We start from the raw sequence: 26,347 nt of genomic DNA, 5'->3' as shown, positions 1-26,347 counted from the left end.
CATTCATCATAGATTTTTTATTTGAAAAAGCTCGGTATTCTATAATAATTTGTAGTTAGGAAATAAATATTTATCTAATTTATTCAAAAACATTATTATGATCAAAATATTTAGTAAATTTCTATAGTTATAATTGAATAATAAACATTACCCAAAATCATATGTTTTTTTTAAGAAAAACTACTAATAAATGTAAACAACAAATTGTTGTTGAAAAATAATGAAAATGTAAGTGTAATCCTTGTTGTTTTTGCATGGGTCCAAAATAACTTGAAAATTTCAGATCATAGACATATATATATGGGGCATTCTCTGTAAAACGGACACCCCCCTCTGCCCAAAATGGGTTTAAAAATAAAAGAACATTCTTTTTGAAAAATTACAGCTTAGAATATGTGGTTACTTTTGCCGTCTGGCCTTTTTTAATTTAAATTATTTATATGACAATATAGCGTTATAAATAAATAAATGCTAACAAACAAAGTGAATAGTTTGTTACAAAAATTTCAAATTTGTTCAGATTCGCTTAAAACTTATGTTACTCTGGGGTTTTTGGGATCGCTGATTACAAATCGGAAGTAATTTTTAAAAAATTCAAAATGGCGGATCCAATAAGTCACACAAAATTCAAATTTGATCAGATTCGTCTAGAACTTGCTACTCGGGGGTTTTTAGGGTCTCTGATTACGAATCTGATGTCACTTTTTAAAAATCAAATATGACGGACAAATTTTTTAAATTTGATGCGATGAAGTGCAGTTTTCATGTAACCAAAATTGTTAAATACTGCATTGAATCCAATTTTCAATCTATGACTTTTGGTTTTAACTTTGGTTGTAACTTTTGGCAAAACCTACAAATAGATCTCCATCTTTGGTGTCAAATAGATCAATTATTTTGTTCTCAGACATTTTTAATTTGTTTTTATTTAATATTTAAGTATCTAACATGAACATAAAAAATTTTAAATGAAAGTAATTAATGGCTACCTCACCCAATCATACACGGTAAAAGTAAGCACCAAAATATTAAATAAATAAAATAATTTTTTCTTTAATTTTTTGTTTATATAAAAGCGTGAGTTATGCGTCCACTTTAAAAGTGGACATAAAGGAAACTAAAATCCGCCAGGGAAAAAATTGAAAATCTCCCATTCTAATTAATATTCTTTAAATCTGTAAATTTTTTAACCTTCCTTGGTTCAAAGTTTAATAATTTGTCAAATTTTGTTTCAAACGATTTAACCGTTTTCAAGTGATGCGCGAACAAAGAATTTGTGACATACATTCATATATAGACGAAATTTTTTAATGTTATATTTGGATTTCTTTTTAATGCTTAAAACAAATAATTATGTGCGAAATTTACAGTTCTGAGCAGTGTACAGACAAAACTCTGATTTCATATATATAATGTTCTGACCCTATGAAAATCTAGCTTTCAATTCAAGTAGAGTGAGGTGAAAAGACCAAGGTATAAAAAAATCATTTCATTTTTTTACAAAAACTATTCCACTTTGCATGTTGTATATATAATAATACAGTTTTTAATGGAATTTTAATTTTTCAGTTACTCTGCGCAAAACATTTTGAAAAATTTTTCAAACATATTACAATGTGTTTAAATGAATGGATAATAAAAATAAATATTTGTGAGGCATTCCATTTTAAACCGTTCCACCAACAAAAAACAATCGCAAGGAAAGAGATTTTCTAATAAATTTTATTATATAAAAATTTGATTATTTATAATATGTTATAAACTGATTCGAAACAGAATTTCGTAAACTTTCTATTTCTATTTTTAATTTTTTTTAAATTTCTCTCCATTTCGTAAAGAAATTCCTGTTTGACATGTTAAACTCTTAATAATAAATAATAATAGAAATAACTCTTAATAATTCTAACCCTTTCAACTTCGTAGCATTTGTCAAAATTTTCAAAAACACATATTTTAAACAATTTTTTTTTGCTATTGATCCTATTAAATGTCTATAATATATCATACGGGAATGGAAACTAGAAAAATTATGTTTTATTTTCATATAATGTTCATAAAAATCAACAGGGGGGAGGCGTGTTTTGAGATATTAAGAGTTTAACATTACAAACAGGAATTTCTAGGAATTTCTCTACGAAATTGAGAGAAATTTAAAAAATAGAAATATAAAATTTGTGAAATTCTGTTTCGAATCAGTATATAATATATTATAAATAATCAAAGTTTTATATAATAAAATTTATTAGAAAATCTCTCTTTTTGCGATTGTTTTTTGTTGGTGGAACGGTTTAAAATGAAATGCCTTTTGTACATAATGAAAAAATTGTACTCAAAATGTATACAATGTTCATTTTCAGAAATTGAACTAAATTTAAAATTTCTTATAGCTTTTAGAATAACTGGTCTTGAGGGTAAAAAATTCAGGGACAAAAATGTATTAAATATTTTGTTAAATTCATTTGCTTTTTATTTATAATTAACATTCTCAATTTACTTTAATAAAATTAACGAAACACGAAGAAAAAATAATTTAAAGTTTATTAAAAAAATAAACAACGAATAAATGGTTGCAACGGAATTGCAACGGCATGTGAAACTGCAGGAGGACTTTCAAGAAAGGTACAAAAAATTGGCTGTGTTAGTGGAAAGCAGGGAGACTTAACATAATATTTAATTTTGCTTCATAAAAACTCTTTCAAATTTATTGAAAAAATTCAAGAACAAGATTATTTGTCATAATAAAAAAGGCACTTGCAGTGCTTTCGTACAACTCTTATAACTTAGTGCTTTCATGTGATAAATCATACTTCCGTCAAGAATTCTCAAGTTTAATAACTACATTAAATTTTCTGTCTTAATTGAAAATTTGAGAAAAAAAATATTAAATTCATATTTTATGTTGTGTCGAATGTAGGACTTTAGTTTTTTGACCTACTCTACTTGAAGTATATAATAAAAAAAATTTATTATAATAAATTACTAACAACTCCATTTTTTTAATTACTGTTCGCCACAAAGAATTATTTTCAGCCTCCTTTTCTATCAATTTTTTCCACAATCTTTCAGTGGATATGACTTTGTACCATTCGGTATTTACATGTTGTATGTTGTTGAGTAAGGGGGCATCGAAATTTTTAAAAATCTTTGCTACGATGCAACCTTGTCCGCGTTCTGTAAATAGTTATTTTCATATTAAGGTTAAATAAATAAGTAAAAACTTATTTTCAAGTAGAGGGGGGGGGCGTAAAATACGTTCTTTACATATATGTATAAAAAAGCAGGTACTTTATGTGAAAAAATAAAGTAACAAAACATTATTTACTTTATTATATTATTATTATTTATTATTTATTATATTATTTACTTTATTTCCCCCCTATACCCGGGCGGGAATGAGTTACTTTGCGCCTGCTCTAAGTGCTCGAAATGACATACTTTCCGTGCAGGTATGACAAAAAATTGTTTAATTTTACATAAATAAATAATTAATTTGATTGTCAATTTCTTTTACAGAAATTTATATTTTCATTTTTATAGAAAATACTATTTATTATCATTATTATTTTTATTATTATTAATAATAATAGTAATAATAATAATAATAATGATGATAATATTTCAATTATTTGAATGTTAATTACACTGGAATGAAAAAATAAATTTATATGCTTATGTTTTTGTGGTTGATGAAGTTGAATCTGAAATCTCTTTAACCCCATCTTACTAATGATTTTTGGTTAAAATAGAAAATAATGAAAAATTTGAACAAATAATTTTTAAATCAAGAAAACATCTTATTCCAAGTTCACTTAAACCAATGAGGTTTACTTGTTGTCTGAAATTTTCGAACATGATGGATTTTTTTATAATATCTGAAAACCACGGAGTGATAGAGTTTAATAAACTTCAGATTCAGTTTCAGTAACCTCAAAAATAAAAAGCACCCATACCTAGTACAATTTAAAAATAAAATTTTTTGAATTTTTCCCACGTTATCTGAAAACTATGGCGTGATAGGGTTTAACAGACTCCAAATTTGTTTTTATCAACCTCAAAAACATAAAATTGTTATAGTCTGAGTTAAAGGGTAGAGCACCATTTTTTTTGCATCAGTGTTATTTAGTAATCTAAATAAAAAATAATAATCATTGCATTTCGTAACATGAAATATAAATTTTACTTTTCATTTTAGAAAATAAAATTAAAAAAAAAAGAAAAATTTTTTCATTTTTAATTATAAAAAGTTTAAAATGGAGAAAAGTGACCAAGAAAAGTAGAAAAGATGAAAAATCATAAAAAAATTAATAAAATTAAAAAATGAATTATCTGTGATACCTACAATTTAAGTAACATATATAAAAAAACACTTACTTGAAAGCAATGATATAATATCTGCTGATCGATCCCTCTCAAGTTGGTAGTCCGCATATTTTTTAACTTTCTTAAGATCTTCATCATTCATTGTCACCATCATGTTGTAAAGTAATTGTAATTTATCATCATACTCATTACATTTTTGGCAAATTTTGCTGCATTTTATATCTTTCTTTTCACAATTACTAGTTTCTCCTCCAGATATTTCACATATATCTTTAAAATGTGACATTATTACTGAAATGAGGATTGAATCAGCACACTTCAAATAAATTTTTTTTTTAACGGTAAACTAATTTCTATTCATAAAGAACACGTGGTTCAATGTATGAATTGTATATCAAGAAGATAGAAAATTGACATCGAATCTACAGAAGTTACGATTCCTGCGAAAAAAAGAGAATATTATTTAAAATCAAAAGACAGACTAAAATTAAATTTCTTTGATACAGTTCTTTTCAGAATTTTCAAATTCATTTTTTTACAATTCAATTGAACTTAATTTATAAAAGAATTTTTATTACGAAATTCTACGAGAATTCAATTATATTTAAATACAAACACTGATAATATATTGAATAACTAAATATTTCTTAAAATTGAATACGTTTAAATAATTTTATAAATAAATTTTTAAATAATTCAATTCTTTCGAAGAATTTTAATAAAATTTTAACAATAATTACATTATTCTACGAATTCGAATAAAATTGTATTGAAAATAATTGAATTCTTTTTAAGAATACTATTATATATGAATGTTTCCTTTGAATGATTTCATTAATTACGAAAATAATTAAAATTATATTTAATTGTAATTAAACAATTAATTGTAATTTGTTAAAGTGCACACGCTGCACACGGGAAAACTGTATACACTCAAATTTTTAAAATAAAAACATTAAATTAAATTTAAAATGCATACCCTTAAACAGATATCTGGAAAACTGCACATAAACTTATTTTTAATCCATTTAATAGAAATAAATAATTTTCATATTTTTTTAGAAATATTTGTAAATAATAGATTATAATTATTTTCTAATTTAATGAAAATTAAATTATAATTCGATTCAATTGTAACTAAAATATATAATCAAATTAAAATTGTATCTGAATTTTAATCGTAAATAATTAATAAATATATTCTTATTTATACAATAAAAATTAAAAATAATACCTTTTCTAAACGTTGCCAAAAAAACTGCAAAAATCCCACCTCCAGGTAAAAATCAAAATTTTTCCCAGAATAAAAATGTTGAAAATGACGTAATAGGAAAAGGGAACTGGACACTGATAAATTGCTCCACTCGCTGCCAGGATATGAATTCTATGTGAATTTCTGTTCACCATGAAAGTGGAAATCTAAAAAAAATTTAATTGTCAATTTTATATTCCTTACATTATTTCCTTATAATTTTTTAAATATTCCGTTTATTTAAGATATTTTGAAAATTGTATGCAAATAAAACCTTTATCAATGAAAATGTTAAATTTTAATGAAAAAAAAACTTTTATATTGTTAAAAAACAGAATATATTACAGCAAATATAATCAAGGTAACTTTGACTATTTTGCAATGAAATTTATATTTGACAAATAATCTAACCAAACTTTTTTCTCCATTTTATTTACTTATAAAATTATTTTTTACATTTTGGGAAAAGTCAATTTTTATTTTTGTAAACATACTTTTATACAACTATTTATTGGGTCAGAATTCGTGAAATTTTCACAGAAAATAAAAAGTATTTTTTTTAAATCGAAAAGTTATAAAAAATTTATTAAATAATTATTAAAAAATAAAGTTTTTCAAAATTTTCTAATTCTGAACGAAAGTATATTTTATTCCCTTTATATTCCCCCTTGGTTCATTTAAATCGGTTCATTCATTTAGGAGAAATCAAATTTTGTTTAAAAAGTTGCAAAAAAATTAATTTTGCAATAACTTTTATAAAAAATAATTGTTTTTTTTCTGTTTTTCGGTGGACACATTCTGAAGGCCAAATAGAAATGTTTTTTCAACTTTTCGATTAAAAAAAATAAATACTTTTTATTTTCTGTGAAAATTTCACGAATTCTGACCCTATTATACTTTCTTATTTATAATTCAAAATATTATAAATTTTTTTCCAATTTCGTTTTTATAATAAAATATCTCCTGATTGGAGAATTTCAGATATATAGAAGAGTTTGTCTTTTACAGAATAGCTTTCAAGCTCTTTTTTCTAAAAAAATATTGTTCTAAAAAAAAGAAGAAGAAAATGCGTCAATAAATGATTGAAAACACAATTTTAAATATTGACAAAACGTGCAAAAACTTTTTTTAAAAAAAAAGCCAAAACAAATAATAAAAAATTAATTTTTATCGTCAATTATTTTAATTATATTATTAAAATAATTTAGTTGAATAATAACCTTAATTAAAATTATTTCTCTATTATTGTTTTGAAAACTTTCTCAAAATCTATTAAACCAATTAATATTATTTTCTTTAAATTAAAATTAAAATTTTAAATCAATTTTTTAAAAATTTTCTTTGCATTAAATTAAAACACAAAATAAACATTTTCAATTTGATTATTACCATTTTTTATTGAATACAGGGATGTAAATATGCGTATTTTAATTTTTATTCTTTGGTTTAATTATTATTATTTTTATTATTATTTGAATAACAATCACAATTAAAATTGTTCATTTATTATTTTTGAAAATTTCCACAAAATGTTATAAAAATCATTTATTTTATTTTCTTTGAAACGTTTAAAACACAAAAAACATTTTCAATTTGAGGTTATGTTGAACCTCAATGCATTTGTTGAAAAAAATAAAATTTCTTTTTTACTTTCATGTAAATATGTTCGAAAAAAGATAATTATCAATTATTATTAAACAATTTTGTAAATATGTAAAGCGAATATTCAAGATAAAATATTCGGTGATGCATATTTTATTACACCAGGTGTTGATCGACATGTGACAAAGAATTCTTACCTGTTAACGCAATCTACAAATATCAACTGAATTTGTAAGAATCGAAACATGAAATTGTATACTAACCAAATAAAAAGTTAAACAATAACTAACTTTGTAAAATAAAACATTTCTTCGACTGATTTTTTGAGCAAAAATTATTGACGACGCGACGTACGTGACAAGCACAGGAAGGATCCTATCTAAATCCTATCCTATCTAAAACAAGTATGAGCGAGAAGTCTCGAATTGAACAATTTCGACTCTCGAAATAGATCGAATGGTCGAATTAACTTAGGCTGCGGTTACACCTCTGCAGTCTGCAGGCAGCCTGCCTGCCTGCAGGTTGTCATGGTAACGTACAAGAGTAAGAGAGTCAGTGACTTCAAACTTCTCCCTCACTCTCGTTGCTCCTGCCTGCGCAGGCAGGCAGCCTGCAGAGGTGTAACCGCAGCTTTATAGCATTGAACGACATAGGTAATAAAGTCCAACGCACAATAGGTTCGCGAAAGTTGTTCGCGAACAAGACGCATGAGATAGACAAGGACACAAATATATCTCTGTCCTTTTCTAACTCATGCTTTGCGTTCGCGAACGACTTTCGCGAACCTATTGTGCTTAAGCCTTTACACAAAGACTCATGGTGCAACCGTAGAGATAATATAAATAGAGGGGGTGCGACTGTCTGTACCAAAAACATAAGTACCGAATGCTCATTATGCCGAATGCATAATTTAGAAATGACTAGATATGCGAATCCTCAATAAAGTAAATTATATATTGAATGAAATTCAAAAGTTGAAAATAATCATTTGATATATTCTGCATAATGAAGAATATTAATTTACACTAATTCTTTTTTTCAAAAATTTGAAATTATTCTAATTTTTATGTTTGGAATTTCCACTTTACCTACATTTTATTAATTTGAATTCTAATTTAGTAGAATATTTAATTGTCCGAATTATAATTTGGCAGAATGTCCATTAGATCGATTTTATATTTGCAAGAAATTTAATTTGACCGAATATCAATTTGTAAGAAACACTTTTTTGTAGAATTTTAATTTATCAGAATTGTAATTTCATAGAATATTAATATTGCGAAATCTAATTTTGTTAGAAATCTTCTTTATCACAATGATCAATATTCGAATCCTCAAAACTTTTAATTCTATTTTTTCATAAAATGGAAGCAACGTAAATATTTGGCGCAATTTTTAAAATTGACCAATCAGAAATCAGAATTTTAAAAATTGCGCCAAATATTTACGTTGCTTCCATTTTATGAAAAAATAGAATTAGAAGTTTTGAGGAATATTGATCATTGTGATAAAGAAGATTTCTAACAAAATTAGATTTCGCAATATTAATATTCTATGAAATTACAATTCTGATAAATTAAAATTCTACAAAAAAGTGTTTCTTACAAATTGATATTCGGTCAAATTAAATTTCTTGCAAATATAAAATCGATCTAATGGACATTCTGCCAAATTATAATTCGGACAATTAAATATTCTTCTAAATTAGAATTCAAATTAATAAAATGTAGGTAAAGTAGAAATTCCAAACATAAAAATTAGAATAATTTCAAATTTTTGAGAAAGAGAATTAGTGTAAACTAATATTCTTCATTATGCAGAATATATCAAATGATTATTTTCAACTTTTGAATTTCATTCAATATATAATTTACTTTATTGAGGATTCGCATATCTAGTCATTTCTAAATTATGCATTCGGCATAATGAGCATTCGGTACTTATGTTTTTGGTACAGACAGTCGCACCCCCTCTATTTATATTATCTCTACGGTTGCACCATGGAGAATAGACTACAGGAGACCAATCTAATGTATTTCAAAGCAAGCACTTTTGCGTCTGAAGTTCAAGGTTCGAAAACTTCTCGATAGAGCGCGTCTGTATCGGTCGTGTAAGTTGTTTGAAAATATCTGTCTGCTAGGCTCGTGATATTTATAGGTTATGGTTACTATTACTTTCTAGTCACGTGGTGTTTAGTGCATTTGTTGTTTAATGTTTATTAATTATTGTCCGATTTTTACATGAGTCCACTTTGCAAATATCACACAGGAGTTTACTAAAAATGCATGGCTCGTGTGACTTTTGCTACGGCACCATGCGAAAATAGGATGGATTCCGAGCAAAATTTTTTCCGTGTATGAATATATGTTTGTTATATGCAAAAAGTCATGAACTATTTTTCATATTAATTTTTTATTGTATTCTGAGTTACATAAATTGGAGAAAATAAATTAATTTCAACTAAAAATATTCATCGTATACTTTTTGAATTTTTCAAAAATAATTAAAAATCTCAAAACATAATAATAATAGTAACCATAATCTATAAATATCACGAGCCTAGCAGACAGATATTTTCAAACAACTTACACGACCGATACAGACGCGCTCTATCGAGAAGTTTTTGCACTTCGAACTTTAGACGCAAATATGTTTAGTTACGAGAAGTACACACACAATAGTTTGGTCTCCTGTAGTCTATACTCCATGGTCACACTGCTGGAAAAATGTCCTTTCCGCTTCCGGTAAGATATTGCAATTATTTTTGTATACTTTTTAATTTCTATATATTTGTATATTCGTATGAGAATTATTTGACGAGAAAAAATAATCATATTTCATTAAATTTTGTCAAATATATGTTGACATTCTGTACTGTTGCCAAAAAGTTTTCTTTGTTTCCATCATAACTATAAATCAGGCCTGCTATAAATGATAATTGATTGTACGAAATTTTTATTATTTGTTATAAAATAAAACATATATTTTATTATCTTACTGAAATATATTTTATTTTTTTTTAATTTTTCTTATATTCATTAGTGAAAATTATTTTTTTCATTTGACTAATAGGGTTCGTAGAACTGTCTGCTAGCCAACTTCCTGCGTCCAACGTTCACTTTCACATCGAGCTGCAGTTTTTTTTCCAAATTTGGTAAGATCCTTATTAATTTTTTTGGTATATTTTTTCAATTTCCTGATTATATATTTTAAAAAAATCATAATTCATTAAATCTGGTCGTAAATATATGGACATGACCATTAATTGTCTACATGTCGACCACTATGTCGCGTCGTCGATAATTTTTGCTCAAAAATCAGTCGAAGAAATGTTTTATTTTACAAAATTAGTTATTGTTTAACTTTTTATGTGGTTAGTACAAAATTTCATGTTTCGATTCTTACAAATTCAGTTGATATTTGTAGATTGCGTTATCAGGTAAGAATTCTTTGTCAAATGTCGATCAACATCTGGTGCAATAAAATATGCATCAACGAATATTTTATCTTGAATATTCGCTTTACATATTTACAAAATTGTTTAATATTACATGATAATTATCTTTTTTCGAACATATTTACATGAAAGTAATAAAGAAATTTCATTTTTTTCGACAAATGCATTGAGGTTCAACATAACCTCAAATTGAAAATGTTTATTTTGTGTTCTAATTTAATTTAAAGAAAAAAATATTAATTGGTTTAATAATAGATTTTGAGAAAGTTTTCGAAACAATAATAGAGAAATAATTTTAATTAAGATTATAATTCAACTAAATTATTTTAACAATATAATTAAAAAAATTGACGATAAAAATTAATTTTTTATTATTTGTTTTGAATTTTTTTTATAAAAAAAAGGTTTTGCACGTTTTGTCTATATTTATAATTGTGTTTTCAATCATTTATTGACGCATTTTCTTCTTCTTTTTTTAGAAAAAAATCGAATTATAATTTAATTATGTATCATTAAATTAGAAAATAATTATAATCTATTATTTACAAATATTTCTAAAAAAATATCAAAATTACAAATTTTTTTTCTTTTCCATACCTTTTTCCTCAAGAATTTTCTTCAAAATTTCTTTTCTTTAAAAAATATTTCATAAAAAAAAAACATAAAAGTGTATTTTTTCACTTTTAAATGTAGTAGAAAATTAAGTAGACCACAAATGGGGACATTTACCTTACACGCAAATTTATAAAATAAAACCATTAAATTAAATTTAAAAACTGTATACTGTTAAACTGAACACCGGAAAACTGCACACCATTAAAAATTACAAATTTTAATAAAGAAATAAAATTAATTTCAACTGTATACAGATAAACTGTCTACAAGAAAACTGTACACAAACTTATTTCTATTAAATGCATTAAAAAGAGGTTTTTGTGCAGTTTTCCTGATATCTGTTTAACGGTATGCATTTTAAATTTAATTGAATGATTTTATTTTATAAATTTGCGTGTATACAGTTTTCCCGTGTGCAGCGTGTGCACTTTAACAAATTACAATTAATTGTTTAATTACAATTAAATATAATTTTAATTATTTTCGTAATTAATGAAATCATTCAAAGGAAACATTCATAAATAATAGTATTCTTAAGAAGAATTCAATTATTTTCAATACAATTTTATTCGAATTGGTAGAATAATGTAATTATTGTTAAAATTTTATTAAAATTCTTTGAAAGAATTGAATTATTAAAAAATTTATTGATAAAATTATTTAAACGTATTCAATTTTAAAAAATATTTAGTTATTCAATATATTATCAGTGTTTGTATTTAAATATAATTGAATTCTCGTAGAATTTCGTAATAAAAATTCTTTTATAAATTAAGTTCAATTGAATTGTAAAAAAATGAATTTGAAAATTCTGAAAAGAACTGTATCAAAGAAATTTAATTTTAGTCTGTCTTTTGACTTTAAATAATATTCTCTTTTTTTCGCAGGAACCACGTGTTTTTTATGAACAGAAAAATTAGTTTACCGTAGAAAAAATCTATTTGAAGTTTGTCGATTCAATTTTTCAAAATGGACTTTGGATATGTTTCTGATGATGAAGAAGAGGTAAGAAATCGTGAACCGCAAACCAGAATGTCTCCCATTTACCCTTCAACATCGCAGGAAATTAAAATTTTAACAACAAAAGAAGTTAAGAATGTAATTAAACCGAATGAAAGGAAAAGAATATACAATGCATCTGAAAATGTTGTTAAATATCATTATCAAAGGAATAATGAAGAATATGAAATAAAAAATATCGCTAAAAGTTTCTATTGGAATCCAAGATTACTTGAAAAAAAAATTAAACAGAAAAAGCATGATAGCTCAATAAGATTAGATTTGTATGAAAGAGGATTCCAATTATATCAAAGTGATAATTTTTCAATTTTTGAAAATGTCGGTGAATTTTCGAAGAACTACACAAAATTACCGCCTACTTTGGTGAATTTGTGTTTCAATTGTAAAGAGTACGGGCACTTAAAGAGTAATTGTAAAAATGAATTCTTTAAAGTATTATACTGTTTTACTTGTGGTCTAAAAGGCCACAAGACACACGAATGTAATTCACCAAAGAATTCAAATGACAACAATTTCTGTAATTGGAAAGAAATCAATATTAATGAAACAGTTCAAGAGCTAACAAATAGAAAATATCCGGAAAGAGAAGTAAATTTTGGTGAAATTAATAATTTCATTGACGATGGATATGCCCCACACTGTGATAAATTCCAAAGAAACATTGAATATGAAGAAGAGGTACTGAAATATGGAGGCAATATTTACACAAAACAAAGCTTTGAAGAAATAAAATTCAGAAAGGAAAAGGAATTGTACAGCAACCGAACTGAGAAAGATTTTAAGAATGTTTATGGATACACCGAAAAAGAAGAATTTAATAAAAATATCGTGCACGAGAGACACAGAAGATGTTTTAATTGTAAATTATTTGGACATTACAGGAAACAATGTTCATTAAAACAAGTGAGGAAATACTGTTACAGATGTGGTAAAGATAATATGACTCGAAAGAATTGCACAAATTGTAACAAGAAAGGAGAAAGTGAAATACCAATCACTATTCATAATTGAGATATGAAGGTAATTAAAAGAATATTATAAACTATTTTATTTATTACATATCATCAATTATTTTATTTATAATTCCATTAATTATTTTGGTAAACAAAAAATTAAATTTAAATTCAAATCCCATCAAAAAATTTAAATCGAAATAAATAAATTACATCTAAATTATAATAATTATAATTGTAAAACATTATATTAAACAACTTATTTTTAGCTATTTAAATCATTGACTTTTTTAATTCTAATGGAAAAATAATGTAACTTAAAATAATAAAAAACTGTTTCTTTTTCCAGTTGGTGGTGCATTGGATTTTAAAAGGAGTTTTTAAACAAATGGAAGCATTTCGTGAAAGTTTTGAATCTGTCTTTCCGGTTGGATATTAAAGAATTCGAGTCAGTCTTCTACGGTCATGTGCAAAATAGAGGACAACGAGGTGTGAGATTTTTTAAAGTAAAACAAACCTACAACTTTAAAAAATATCTTTCAAATTAATGAGTAAATTATCACCAGACACAAATTGTCTAATTTCATCAAAACTTAAAATCGAATTATGAGTTTTCACTTTATAATCTAACTGTAAGAAACGATGCTTACTTACAAAAATTAATCATTTTTCTTTAATGTCAAGAAATATAGGATTGAACTTTATAATTTAACTTTCATCTCAAGGATCACATTTTGATTCGGTGTACTTGATTTTCCTGTATCATTTGTTTTCGAATTTGCAGCTCAACGTCTCTTTGCATTTCGATTATTATTTAGATAATTTTCGATTTATTATTTTTTATTATTATTATTTAAATTTTCATAAATAAATGTTGCAATAATAAATAATAAAATTGTTATAACTAGCTTCTTAGTTTAGAAAAATTGTAACAATGTTTTGATACTACTGTTACTATGCATTTCATTTATAATAAATTGAAATTGAAATAACTTGTTATTTTACCTTTCAAGTGATGAATTTTAAATAAATAAACTTTACCTTCTCATGCGAGATGGGAGAATACTAAACGAATCGATGAACAGTTTGAAAGTAAAACTAAAGAAAATTCCATATAAACAGAAAAGAAATGAATAATAAAAAATATTCTAATGGACAAAATTGAAAATACGATGCTATTATCTTATGCATTGGTTAAAATTTTATTCCTCATCTAAATTTGCGTTACACAAGAAAGGGTGAAGTGCATTAAAATGTTATTTATTTCACTCTGCGCGAAACTAAACATTTTAATAAGAGTCCTCGAAAGACCTTCAAGCGTTGAGGAATAACAGCTATACATTACTTTGTAAATAGAAGTTTCTTTCAAAATCGCTTTCAAAATTTTTTGTTTCAAGAAACTTAAAATAATCATTTCATTTAGGAGGAATATAAAAAAATAAATAAGAAATAAAAATAAATACAAAAATTGAAATAAAAAGCAAAATAAAGCAAAAAAGAAAAAAATTTTAAAAAGAAATAAAAAAAACAAAATAAAAATTAACAAATAAAAAAAATAAGAATAAATAAATAAAGAGAGAAAATATAATGTGCGATAATGAATACTTTTAACAGGGGTTCTACCAACTGAGTTTTTTAAATAATTTAATTTTTGAAAAACTATCGAAAATTATTTTTATGAATTATTTTAGAATAATTTTTTATTTAAAAAATTTTTAAAAAAATTCTTTGAAAAATTTATAAAAAGTGACAAGGATAGTTTAACAGTTCTATTAATAAATTCATTAGGGATTAAAAAAACGGGTACCTACACATGTGTAATCACAAAAAATATTTTAAATCTTTAAAAAACAGAAAATTTAGTGCAAAAATTATGATTATAAAATAAAAATTATGTCTATTTTTTCATTTATGTAAGAAAAACGAATTACGTTAAAAATCGAAATTTACCAAATTTATCCACTACTTTACCAACTTTACACAAACTTTTACATTTGTGCTTTCAAAAAATGAATAAATTAAAGTTTTTTTTAAGTGTAACTTTAGATTTTCTTTACGAATGATTTAATTACTTATTACGATAAATTCCTGTTGTAAAACATACAAATTAAAAATATTTCTGACCAAAAATGTTGACTGCTGTGCTCACTTTGCACAAAGTTTCATTTCTGAGCCTTTAATAATAAATTAATTTCTGATTTTTACACCTCTAACTTCAGTTTTTCTTTACAAATAATTCAATTAAGTGTTACGGTATTCTTAAAGCGTATGATATAAACTTAAAAAATTGTATTAAAAGTAGTGGAAATATATTCAATTTATAGAATTTGTAGGAAAATTCTGAATTTTGGTGTATGTTTTCTTTGACCCACAAAGTATGAATTCATACCACTAAAACTATTACCAAACCTTAACTTTTTTCTATTTCTGGAAACAATTTCTTTTTATATAACTTATATTTCTTGAAGAACTATGTCATAAAAATTATTACTTTTAAATCATTCAAGGAATAATTTTATTTATGTAGTTTAAAATTAATTGAATTTTAAAAGAGAAGCGTTTACAATCACTTTTTTTCTGTAATACCAAAAGATGAAAAATTATATAATATATGGAAATTATTTATTTTTTCTTGAATATTTCAAATATGTAATAAAAAATAACGTTAATAGAGCGAAAAAATTAAATAAATTGAAATTTCTTCTAAAATGTGACTTTTCTCAAAAGCGAAGTAATTGATTTTAGATTTTTTTCTTTTATTACAACCGCTGATAAATAAAGAAATTTTTTCCACTTATGCCAAAGTGGTGTTCTTTAGGGTTCAAATAATATTTAAAATTATATCAGTAGTTGCACAGATTTTAGAGAAAGAAATTGAGAAATTAACCACAAAATATTTATTTTCTTTTGTTTTTAAAGGTTAATTTATTAAGAAGTGAAAAAATCGAATAAAATTATGTGCAACGACATATATATTTTTAAGTATTATTTGAACCCTCATAAAGAACACCACTTTGGGCCTTTGGCATAAATGGGAAAAATTTCTTTATTTATCAGTGGTTGTAATGAATGAAAAATATCGAAAATTTTCGAAATTTTTAATAAAATTTTTGTCAAAATTTCAATTCTTTTCCAATCTTTTCCTCAGTTTTATATGAATTTTATTATTTACAAATATTTATAAATTTCTTTTCAATAATTTAATTAATTTAATAAAAAATCAATTTTTTACAGGAATTGAATTAGGGGAGGGTGGGGCAAGACGGGGTACCGGCCTTATTTAACAAACGAATTAACCAATCACGATTATATTTTACATAATACTGCACCGAGACGATAGTATCTTGTTTATAAAACCTAAAAGTCATGAGAACAAATCTTTTATCTGTTTTCCTAAAAAAAACTGTTTTCGACGATTTTCTTTTCATTTTTTCACATTTTTTAGGAGGTGTTTATTATTTAATAATAACAGTTAATGGACTGCATAAATTTTTTTCTAACTGTAAAGGGTTACAGGAAAAAGGAAGCATATGTTTTTTTTCTTTGTTGAATCGTAAATAGTAGTAATTAATCTTTTTCTTCAATTTCGTAGGTGGGGGCAAGATGGGGTAGGAGAGGGTGGGGCAAGACGGGGTTCACAAATTAAGCAAAAAAAAAGAGAAATAAGAGAAGTTAAGAAAACTACTAAAATCAAGACTGAATAAAATAAGAGTGACCAAAAAGAAAAAAGCTTGTCAGGTTAAATCATCAATTAGCGATGGTAAAGTGGAAAATACACCTTGTCTCTATTGTAATGGTTATTATTTAGACTCAAATGAAGGCTGGGCTGCTTTTTTTGTCTGCGGCCAATGGGCTCACTGCAGTTATGCATGAAGATGAAGATGCAACCTTCACCTGTAAAATTTGTCGACAAAAATAGGTTGTTTCTTTTAGTACCCCATCTTGCCCCCTGGTGGGGCAAGATGGGGTGATTTGCAATTTTTTCTATATTATTAATTATAAGCTATTTAAGAATCAGATGACCTTTGTACGGCTTTTTTACGATAGACTGATTCCCAAAGATGATTAAAAAAAATAATAATAAACTATATATTACATAATTTTCGTTTTTTTGCGCTTTAAACCTTAAGTACCCCGTCTTGCCCCACCCTCCCTTATTTACATAAATAATAAAACTCTTTTTAGGAATTAAATTATTTTCATAAATAAAACTCATCACAAATTTTCAATTATTTTTAAATACAATTTTAATCAAATTTCTCGAAAAATGTAATTGTTCTTAAAAATTTGATTAAAAATCGTCAAAATAAAACAATTATTTAAAAATGTTTTAATAAAATTCTTTATGAGAAATTAAGTTTAAGAAACATTTAATTATTCAAAAAAATGTTTATTTTCGCATTTAAATTATTGAATTCTAGTAGAATTTTCTTATAAAAATATTTTGCAGGATTTACATTTGTTAATTATCTGAAATGTTTGTTACAAAATGCTATTTTTTTTTATAAACAAAGGAAATAATAAATAATAACATTGATAATTTTTTTAGATTATTAAAAATAATTAAAATAAATAAAATAATATTAAATTAAAAAAATAGTATAAAAATAATAAAGTATAATAATAAAAGAAAATAAATGATAGTCTCGTAACTATAATGAAAACACAACGCGATGACAAATCTGTCGAATTTCTAAAGCCAATGAAAAAACAAAAGCATAATCGTGACTAACTTCAGGTGTGGACAGACTGGACAGAATGAATACGACGATTATTATTATAGTTAACTAGCATAAATAACGCGCGCTAAAGCGCGCGTGATGTTTCTTTTTTTTAATTGACATTGGAAAATTCAATTATTTACAAAAATTCTACACAAAATATACTTAAATATATAAAAATAAAAAAATATTATTAAATTAAGAAAATAGTGAAAAAATAAAGAAGTATAATATTATCTATCCAACCATTAAAAAAACAAAAGCATATAATCATGACTAAATTCAGGTGTGGACAGACTGGACAGAATAAATGAATGAATACGACGATTATTATAGTTAATAATAATAATTGCGGCTGCCAATGCTCTGAATTGTTGCTTGGGTGTTGCTGAAAGCTGAACAACATTCTGATTGATATAGGGGCAAATCTCTGGATACTTTAACATTTGAATTTTAATTTTCTAAAAAAAAATTTTGTGTGCACAATTTTGATATTTTTGGTACTACATCTTCGACCAAAATAAATTTCATTTTTATTACTGTACAACCATTATTTGGTTGCCTTCTATTTTAAAATATAAATTATTGAAAAGAAAATCATTATTATTAGGTTATCTAAATCTGTAACAAAATATACATAAACATTTTATTTTCTACACTAAAGTAAGTTATTTCTCAGTATCACAAAAACATAATTAAACATGAAAATAAATATAATAAACGTCTAATACAACTAATAAGGATAAAATTACAATAAAAAAAATTAATGAAAATTTTTTACGTATAATTATTTGAATTAGTAACATGAACTTTTCTAATTATTTGATTGGCTGAATTGTTTTGAAAAATATCAAGGATCTTAATACACTGAAAAAAAAAAAGTATTGAACCAAGAAAATTTTTCTTGGTTCAAGCAAATCGTGGGATTGAATACGGCCAAGACTATTAAAGTATTGATTCAAGAAAACGATTTTCTTGACATAGGATATTTGGGAGAAGAACATATATTCTTGATCCAAGAAAATATGGAATTCGACCAAGAAGTTAATCTTCTTATACGAAATATAAAATGTATTAAATGAATAAAATATTTTCTTGTTCTAAGAATATATATAGATGATTGAATTATTTTATTCGATTCATTCAATGTTTTGTAACGTTCGTTCAAGTAATTCAAGATTAAATGAAGAAAACATTTATTTTGTGAGAAGAACAGATATTCTTGATCCAAGAAAATATGGAATTCTACCAAGAAATTAAGTAGCATGTAAGAAATGCAGAATATATTAATTCAAAATCATTTATGTATCAAATCAAGAAAGTATGTTCTCTGTCCGAGAAAATATTTTCTTGATTTGAGAAAATTTATAGTTTTCAATCAAAAAAATACTTTCTCAATACAAGTAAATTATTTACTTAAATTACCCCCCCCCCTTACCTCCATCCCATCTTTTCTAATACTTAGGTCAAACATTTTTATTATTTAATTAATTAACATTTATATTTTTTATTTAAATAATTAAATAATTATTATTTTACATATATATTCACATTTAATTAATACTTAACACAAATACAACAAATATACCTTGAAAGAAAATTTTCCACGGTCGGAGGAATTGAACTCGGGTTGCACGCACCAGAAGCCGTCACGCTACCACTATGCCATCCTAGCCTCAATGGACAGTTTTCAAAAACTGATATTTAAGTTGCATATACATTTGAAGAAAAATATTTTCTTGGATCAAGAACACCGGCATTGTGTTAAGTAAAAAAAAGTTTCAAAGCAAATAAATAAAATGATTCGATTCAAGAAACATGAATTCTCCAGACAATACTTTATTATTTCGCTTAAGAACATATATTCTAGATTCAATACTTTTTGGTACTTCGGAAAAGTAAAATATTTGGTTGAAATAATTACATATTTAGTTCCGCCAAATACTACATTCTTAATTCAAGAATTCTGTTCAATGCTAATAATTACTTGACACAAGAAAATGAATTTCTTTCTTCAAATAAATATGGGATTAATTGAATATAATTTTTAATCGACTTGAAACAAATATTTACTTATATTAAGATCTTACACTTAATTGAATTGAATAAATAAAATATTTCATTCCAGAAAATATAACATTCTCGCAAGAAATTAATGATTTTGAAACATGAGAATATAGAAATGCTTCAAGTAAAAGAAATGCTTAGATTAATTAATATTTCTTTGAAACAAAATAATTTTTAATTGAGTTGAAACAATTATTAACTTGTATTAATCTTCCCATTTTCTTGGCTCAAGACTATGGGTGTTGGATGAAATAAATAGTTGCTTTAAAGGAAATAAAAAAATTATTTGACTCAAGATACCAAATGACTCAAGGTAAATTACTTGACGTGAGAACATGATATTCTTGATTCAATACTTTTTCGAGACTTGGCGCATGTAAAACAGTTCGTTTGAAACAGTAAGATATTTACTTATGTCAAACCTATATTTTCTTATTCCAATAACTTTGATCAATGCTCAAAATTACTTGACACAAGAAAATAAATTTCTTCCAATAAGAAAATATGGGTTTGTTTCAAGTAAATCAGGTCAAGAAAATGCATTTACTTGATTCAATGAACTTTTTTTTTCAGTGTATAACCTTGAAAAAACACTAACAGTTTCATGAACGTTTAATAAAAAATAAATAAATATTACTTAAGTGCCTTCCGTTGATAAATTTTTCATTCCGCGTTTCCTTTTTCTCGCTTTTTATTTTCTTTTCTTTGATTTTCTTTCATTTTGTCACTTTTTATTACATTTTTGGTTACTTCGTAATAAATGACATGGAACAAATAAATGCGAAACTTCAGATTGATTGGAAAACGATTGATTTGACCAAGCGACATATTTGCCGAGCGACAATTTGAATATCCACGTAAAAAAAATAATTAAATAAGAATTATAATAAATAAAAACATATGTACAGTTTTATATACATCTAATCTAAAGTAATATGTGCCCCAATTTTGGAGCAAATTAAATAAGAAACTTTGGAGAAATTAATGATTTGATCAGCGACATATTTTTCGTACTGCACCAGTATCACAAGTATCCAACAATTATTTTGCTTAAAATATAGTTGAAAATAAAAATAAAAATCACGCACATAAAATTTGAATTACAATTCAATTGTGCCTCTTATTTCAAATTTTTTCATGTAGTTTTTTAATGTTTATTTTATAAAACCATTTTGATTTGACCAGCGACACAAAAACTGAGGGACACTTTTTAGAAGATTATATATTTTATAATTTTTACTTTTTATTTTTTTAAGTTTGTTTATGGAATTCTTAAGATATTTTTAAATAGTTTATAACAGTAAAAAACGTGTTTTCCAAAAAAAACCTTATTTAAACAGTTAAAATACTTTTAGAAAAAGTGAAAGTGACACTTTCAAAATCATGGTATTGTAAACTTTAATAAAGAAAAACATATAAAAAATAAACAAAATAATTTATATCAATGGTTAAATCGTAATCCTTATTTTCTTTTTAAAAACATGTAAATATTTAAAAATCATTAGTTTTTTTATTTAGGCTGTTTAAGTGAAAATAATGTGAGGGACATAAAGGTTAAAAGTTCCAGAGATTCGCCCATAGATTTTTAAATTAACTTTTAAGTAGTAGCACCCCCACTCGTACGCTATCAGACAATCAAAATTAGTGAAAAATGACGTTAAAATTCATTTTCTCTCATTCAAATATTTTTCTATTGGCTGCCAATGACCTGAGTTGTTGCTTGGGTATTGCTGAACAACATTCTGATTGATATAGATTTTTAAATTAACTTATAAGTAGTAGCACCTCCACCCGTACGTAATCACTATTTCTCTATAAATTTATTCAGGGAAGTCAGGAAAAAGTCAGGAAATTTTGTCAAAAGTACTAAAATAATATTCAATTTCAAAAATTCACAAGAATATTCTGAATGTTCTATTCAGTACCTGTGGACAAAAAGTCCAAACCAAAATGTCTAAGACATAAAGTCCAAAGTCAATGAAGTCCAAAAAAAATAGTTTATGTTGGATTTTTAGATTGGACTTTATGTCTTGGTCAAAAGGTCCAAATCCAAATTTTCAAAATTATCAAGTATTAATGTCGTTTTAATCGTTCTATATTAATTTTAAAATCTGAAAGTTACAAAGTATAAAATAACAGGGAATTTAATTCGACCAGAAAAACCGGGAATAAGACCGGAATTTTATGCAGAACCGGGAATTTTTTCACCAAATTAAAAAAAGCTTTATTATTTTCATTTGTTTTTAAAATATCGCTTTTTATTTCAATTTGTATAGATATTTATACTGTTCTCTAAATTTGAATTAATTAAAAATAATTAATTTGATAGTTTTTGCATCTAAAAATTATATTATTATTCAATAATTATAATTAAAATAAAAAAAATGTTTAGATGCAAAAACTATCAAATTAATTATTTTTAATTAATTAAAATTTAGAGAACAGTATAAATATCTATACAAATTGAAATAAAAAGCGATATTTTAAAAACAAATGAAAATAATAAAACTTTTTTTAATTTAGTGAAAAAATTCCCGGTTCTGCATAAAATTCCTGTCTTATTCCCTGTTTTATAACTTTATAACTTCTCTGAAATTTTTATAATTTAAAATTTATAAATGTTCAAATAAATTATAAATTTTTAGTACTTGAGCAAATTTAATTTTTATTGCTTATTAAGGAAATAATTAATTATTCAATTATTTTCAATATAATTTGAATAAAATTGAAAAATCAAATTTTTAATTATAATTTATTATAAACAAAAAAGATTATTTTTAAAAAAAATTTTCTCTTTCGGATTTTTTGTAGTTTGGATTCTTTTTCTTGGATATTTTGGATTGGACTTTTTGTCCTACATTCTTATATTCTTTAGCATTGAAAAGATTTTATTTATTTCAAACTCATCCTATTTTTAACAATAATTGAACTTTATAGATTTAAAATTGAATTTTTTCATTTATTTTTTTAATTAATAAAATGGATATTGTTTTATTTATTTATTATTATTATTTCGATAAATATAGTTTTTAACAAATAGAAAATTTTGTAAATATTTTTTCCAAACTAAATTAAAAATTTCTTAAACAAAATTTGATTTATAACTTTTTTTCTACTTACGTACTTTGTTTATAAATTATTGTAATTGAGAAGCAAAAAATGTACAAAATATTTTTTACTTTCTAATTTTAATTTCCCAACAATTTTTAAATTTTTTTTTAAAAATTGTTGTATTTATAATTTCGATTTGTCAATCAATTTCATATTGAAAAAAAGAAAATATTTTACGTGAAAAATAACAATTATTTGTTAAGTACGTCTAAAATGTTTGTTACAAAATGCTAATTTTTTTCGAAACAAAGGAAATAATGAAAAATAACATTAATAATTTTTTTCGAATAATGAATATATTATTGAATTATTTTAAAAATAAAAATATTTCTAAATAAAATAAAATAATATTATTAAATTAAAAAAATAGTGAAAAAATAAAGAAGTATAATATTATCTATCAAAACATGTAAAAAAACAAAAGCATAATCATGACTAACTTCAGGTGTGGACAGACTGGACAGAATGAATGAATGAATACGACGATTATTATAGTTAATTAATTAATAACTAGCACAAATAACGCGCGTGAAGTTTCTGGTTTCACTTTTAACATATATATAACAACAATGTAATTTTTACATTACATGTCACATGAAAATTAATGAAATATTTCATTATAATTTTTACCAGACACGTTTATTTTTTAAATTGAAAAAATTCTTTGTTTTATTCAATTATATTCAATTCCAATTATTCAAAAACTTTATTATTTAAAAAAAACCAAAAGAAATTCTTTAAAAGAATTTAATTATTTACAAAAACTCGAATAAAAATGTTTAAAAGAGTTTAATTTTCTATAAATAAGTTTAATTAAAATTTAAATTTTATTAACAAAACCGATTAAATTCTTTCTTTTCTGTCTATTATTATATTTTGTTGCGAGAAAATAGTAGGGGAGAGTAGTAGTAATATAGTACCGTCATCTAAAGGTTTATTTCAAATAAGAAAAAAACGCTTTAGAGGTGTGCAAAAATGTCGAAGCTTTTAATTTAAAAGCTTGAATTAAAAATTTTATCTTTTTTTCGTGTCATAAAGTGAGATTTTTTGTAAAATTAAAAAATTTCCTAAAAAGTAAAGCTTACAAATAAACCCTAAATCTTCAAGGGCCCTAGAAATAATAAAATCTTCATATTAAAAAAGTTATGTTTAGATAAAACTCAAATTAAATAAGTCAATTATATCATTCAATATTATTGAAGTAAAAATGAATTATCATATAAAGTACTTTTAAAAAAATTATTCTTTTTATAAAAAATTGTAAAAAAGTCTTTCTAACCATCAAATATAGGAAAAATGTTTTGCTCAGTGACACTTTAGAAAATCAACATAAATTCGAAGATATTTTTCCAAATAATTTTAGAAAAATGTATTAAATACATCTAAAAGTTTTAAAAAAACGAGAAAAAATGTAATAAAACTTTATAAACTCTTAAATCTTTTGTTTACAATCTGATTTTTATGACATATTGAAAACTAATTTGTCAGAATTTTTACAGGAACTTCCTGTTGGAATTTCCTGGAGTGTTTTCCCGGGAACTTTTTCATGTGGGTACATTTGGGTCAAAGGACCAGGGCGCTCCATTCGTTACTACTTCAATTCAACAAGGTTCATTCTATTTTCATTAAATTTCTATTACTAACAGTAAACCAAATGTAAATATTCAAATAGTTAATTGTCGAACGAGATTTACAAATATATAAAATCTGCTATAACGAGTTGTTTATTGAGAATATAACGCTTAATTACGTAGAAAATAATTAGTTAGAGGCGCACTAATTTAACAGTTATTTTGTATTGACTTGTAATAAACTTGCAACGAACAAAATAAATATTAATATTATTTATGTAAATTAAGAATTAATTAATTAATTTTATATTTTTTGTTTTGACAAAATGCTTTGAAATATTAGTTTATATTCTAAAATAGCTTCGAATTTTTTAGCGGATGACAGGAATTTTTTTTTATACTAAAAAAATATACAGTTTTAAAGCTGGAACGTGCTCGTAAATCGATGACATAAAAAATATACTAAATATAATTTGTTTACGACGCAGATTTTCAGGGTGGTGCACTTTTACCGATGAATATTTGTAGCTGATGTTACGTCGTTTATTTTAAAATAAGAGTAAAAACTACAATTTTTCTAGTCACTGTCAACTGAAATGACGAAAAGCGTGAAATTTAGTACTAGCGTTTTTTTTTTTAAATCACACGATAAATTGCACAAGCACTGGCATCACGAGTCCAGCTTATACTGGGTTTTATTCTTGAGTTGAAAACTGCCACAAGGCGGTAAACTTCACTTTGATAAAGTTTTATGGACTTACGACTCTACCACGTTTCTACAGACACCAACTTCAAACTTATAGTAATAGATTGCAAGTCAAAAACCATTTGTTCTGGCTTTTCTTATTCAGTGAATTATATATTGAAAACTAAATGTCAAATATTCAACAACTCTTGTATAGTTTGGAACCAGTAAAAAATTTTCTTGACTAAGTGTTAGTAAGCAGAAGATAGAGTTTGCTCTAAAAATAATTTTTCATCTTCTGCTGATTATCGGCTGTGGTTACTTTTTATGAATTGTGAATTAAGTTAATTTTGATGACCTAGATTCTTAAATGCATAATTATTTATAATAATTTTGTGTAATTTAAAATAAGAATTTAAACTGTATTTATTCAAATAGTACTGTTAATAATATTGCATTGCTACAAAGCCAATAACGCTCAAATATTGATTGTTGAAGCACAAATTGGACAAATAGTACACCACTTCAACAAAATGAGGACGCAATTTTTTATATACCCGCTTTAATGCCATACCGCTTCACAATATTATGAAATATTGTAATAATTGTAATATATTTAATGTACTTCTAATATATTATATCGTAGTTATATTAATTATAGTGCTTATGATGATTTGCAGTATTGCTACAAAACAGTTTTTTTGGAACTTACGTATCGAATCGAAACTTGAAATTTTAAAGTCGTTAAAGTATTTACAAGTATAAAAGCGCACCAGCTACATTTTTAAACAACGAAAGTACATATATCAGATAAAATTTCAGTAAAGTATTTCTAGCTGTTAAGCATTTTTATATTTGAACAATAAAAATGTCGATAGTAATAGTTATTAAAACTATATGCTCTGCGTTTACTAATACAGTAAATATGATTTTTGTTTTACAGATTGATTTTGCATTCCATTGCAACGATTTC

General features: G+C 24.5%; 2 protein-coding genes across 11 annotated transcripts in view; one reads left to right on the top strand and one right to left on the bottom strand.

Moving 5' to 3' along the window:
- The window catches only part of LOC122510507 (F-box and WD repeat domain-containing 11-B-like), a 49,031-nt gene that overhangs the window by 9,024 nt on the left and 13,660 nt on the right, over positions 1 to 26,347 (bottom strand). The window contains exons 1-5 of one of the 9 annotated variants that reach the window (XM_043625208.1): positions 25,202 to 25,308; positions 11,229 to 11,247; positions 5,555 to 5,739; positions 4,372 to 4,760; positions 2,985 to 3,171 (exon numbers count right to left, since the gene is read on the bottom strand). In XM_043625208.1, coding sequence (XP_043481143.1) covers positions 2,985 to 3,171; positions 4,372 to 4,606 — 422 coding nt within the window. In that variant the 5' untranslated portion in view covers positions 4,607 to 4,760; positions 5,555 to 5,739; positions 11,229 to 11,247; positions 25,202 to 25,308. Of the gene's footprint in view, positions 1 to 2,984; positions 3,172 to 4,371; positions 4,761 to 5,299; positions 5,322 to 5,554; positions 5,740 to 7,371; positions 7,565 to 11,228; positions 11,264 to 25,170; positions 25,336 to 26,347 lie in introns of those variants that run through there. The other 8 variants (XM_043625206.1, XM_043625207.1, XM_043625204.1 and 5 more) reach the window with 8 other exon arrangements.
- Positions 9,811 to 14,645, top strand: LOC122510509. Of its 2 annotated transcripts, none has more exons than XM_043625213.1 (4): positions 9,811 to 9,918; positions 10,247 to 10,328; positions 12,134 to 13,286; positions 13,569 to 14,645. In XM_043625213.1, the coding sequence occupies exon 3, from the start codon at positions 12,216 to 12,218 to the stop codon at positions 13,275 to 13,277; it is 1,062 nt and encodes a 353-aa protein (XP_043481148.1). In that variant the 5' UTR covers positions 9,811 to 9,918; positions 10,247 to 10,328; positions 12,134 to 12,215; the 3' UTR covers positions 13,278 to 13,286; positions 13,569 to 14,645. The 2 variants fall into 2 exon arrangements, with proteins under 2 accessions (XP_043481148.1, XP_043481149.1); XM_043625214.1 differs by lacking the exon at positions 9,811 to 9,918 and adding an exon at positions 9,952 to 10,118.

Source organism: Leptopilina heterotoma, unplaced genomic scaffold, assembly GCF_015476425.1.
Source record: "Leptopilina heterotoma isolate Lh14 unplaced genomic scaffold, ASM1547642v1 Lhet_7, whole genome shotgun sequence".
Lineage (NCBI taxonomy): Eukaryota > Metazoa > Arthropoda > Insecta > Hymenoptera > Figitidae > Leptopilina > Leptopilina heterotoma.
This window is presented reverse-complemented; position numbering and strand designations above follow the sequence as displayed.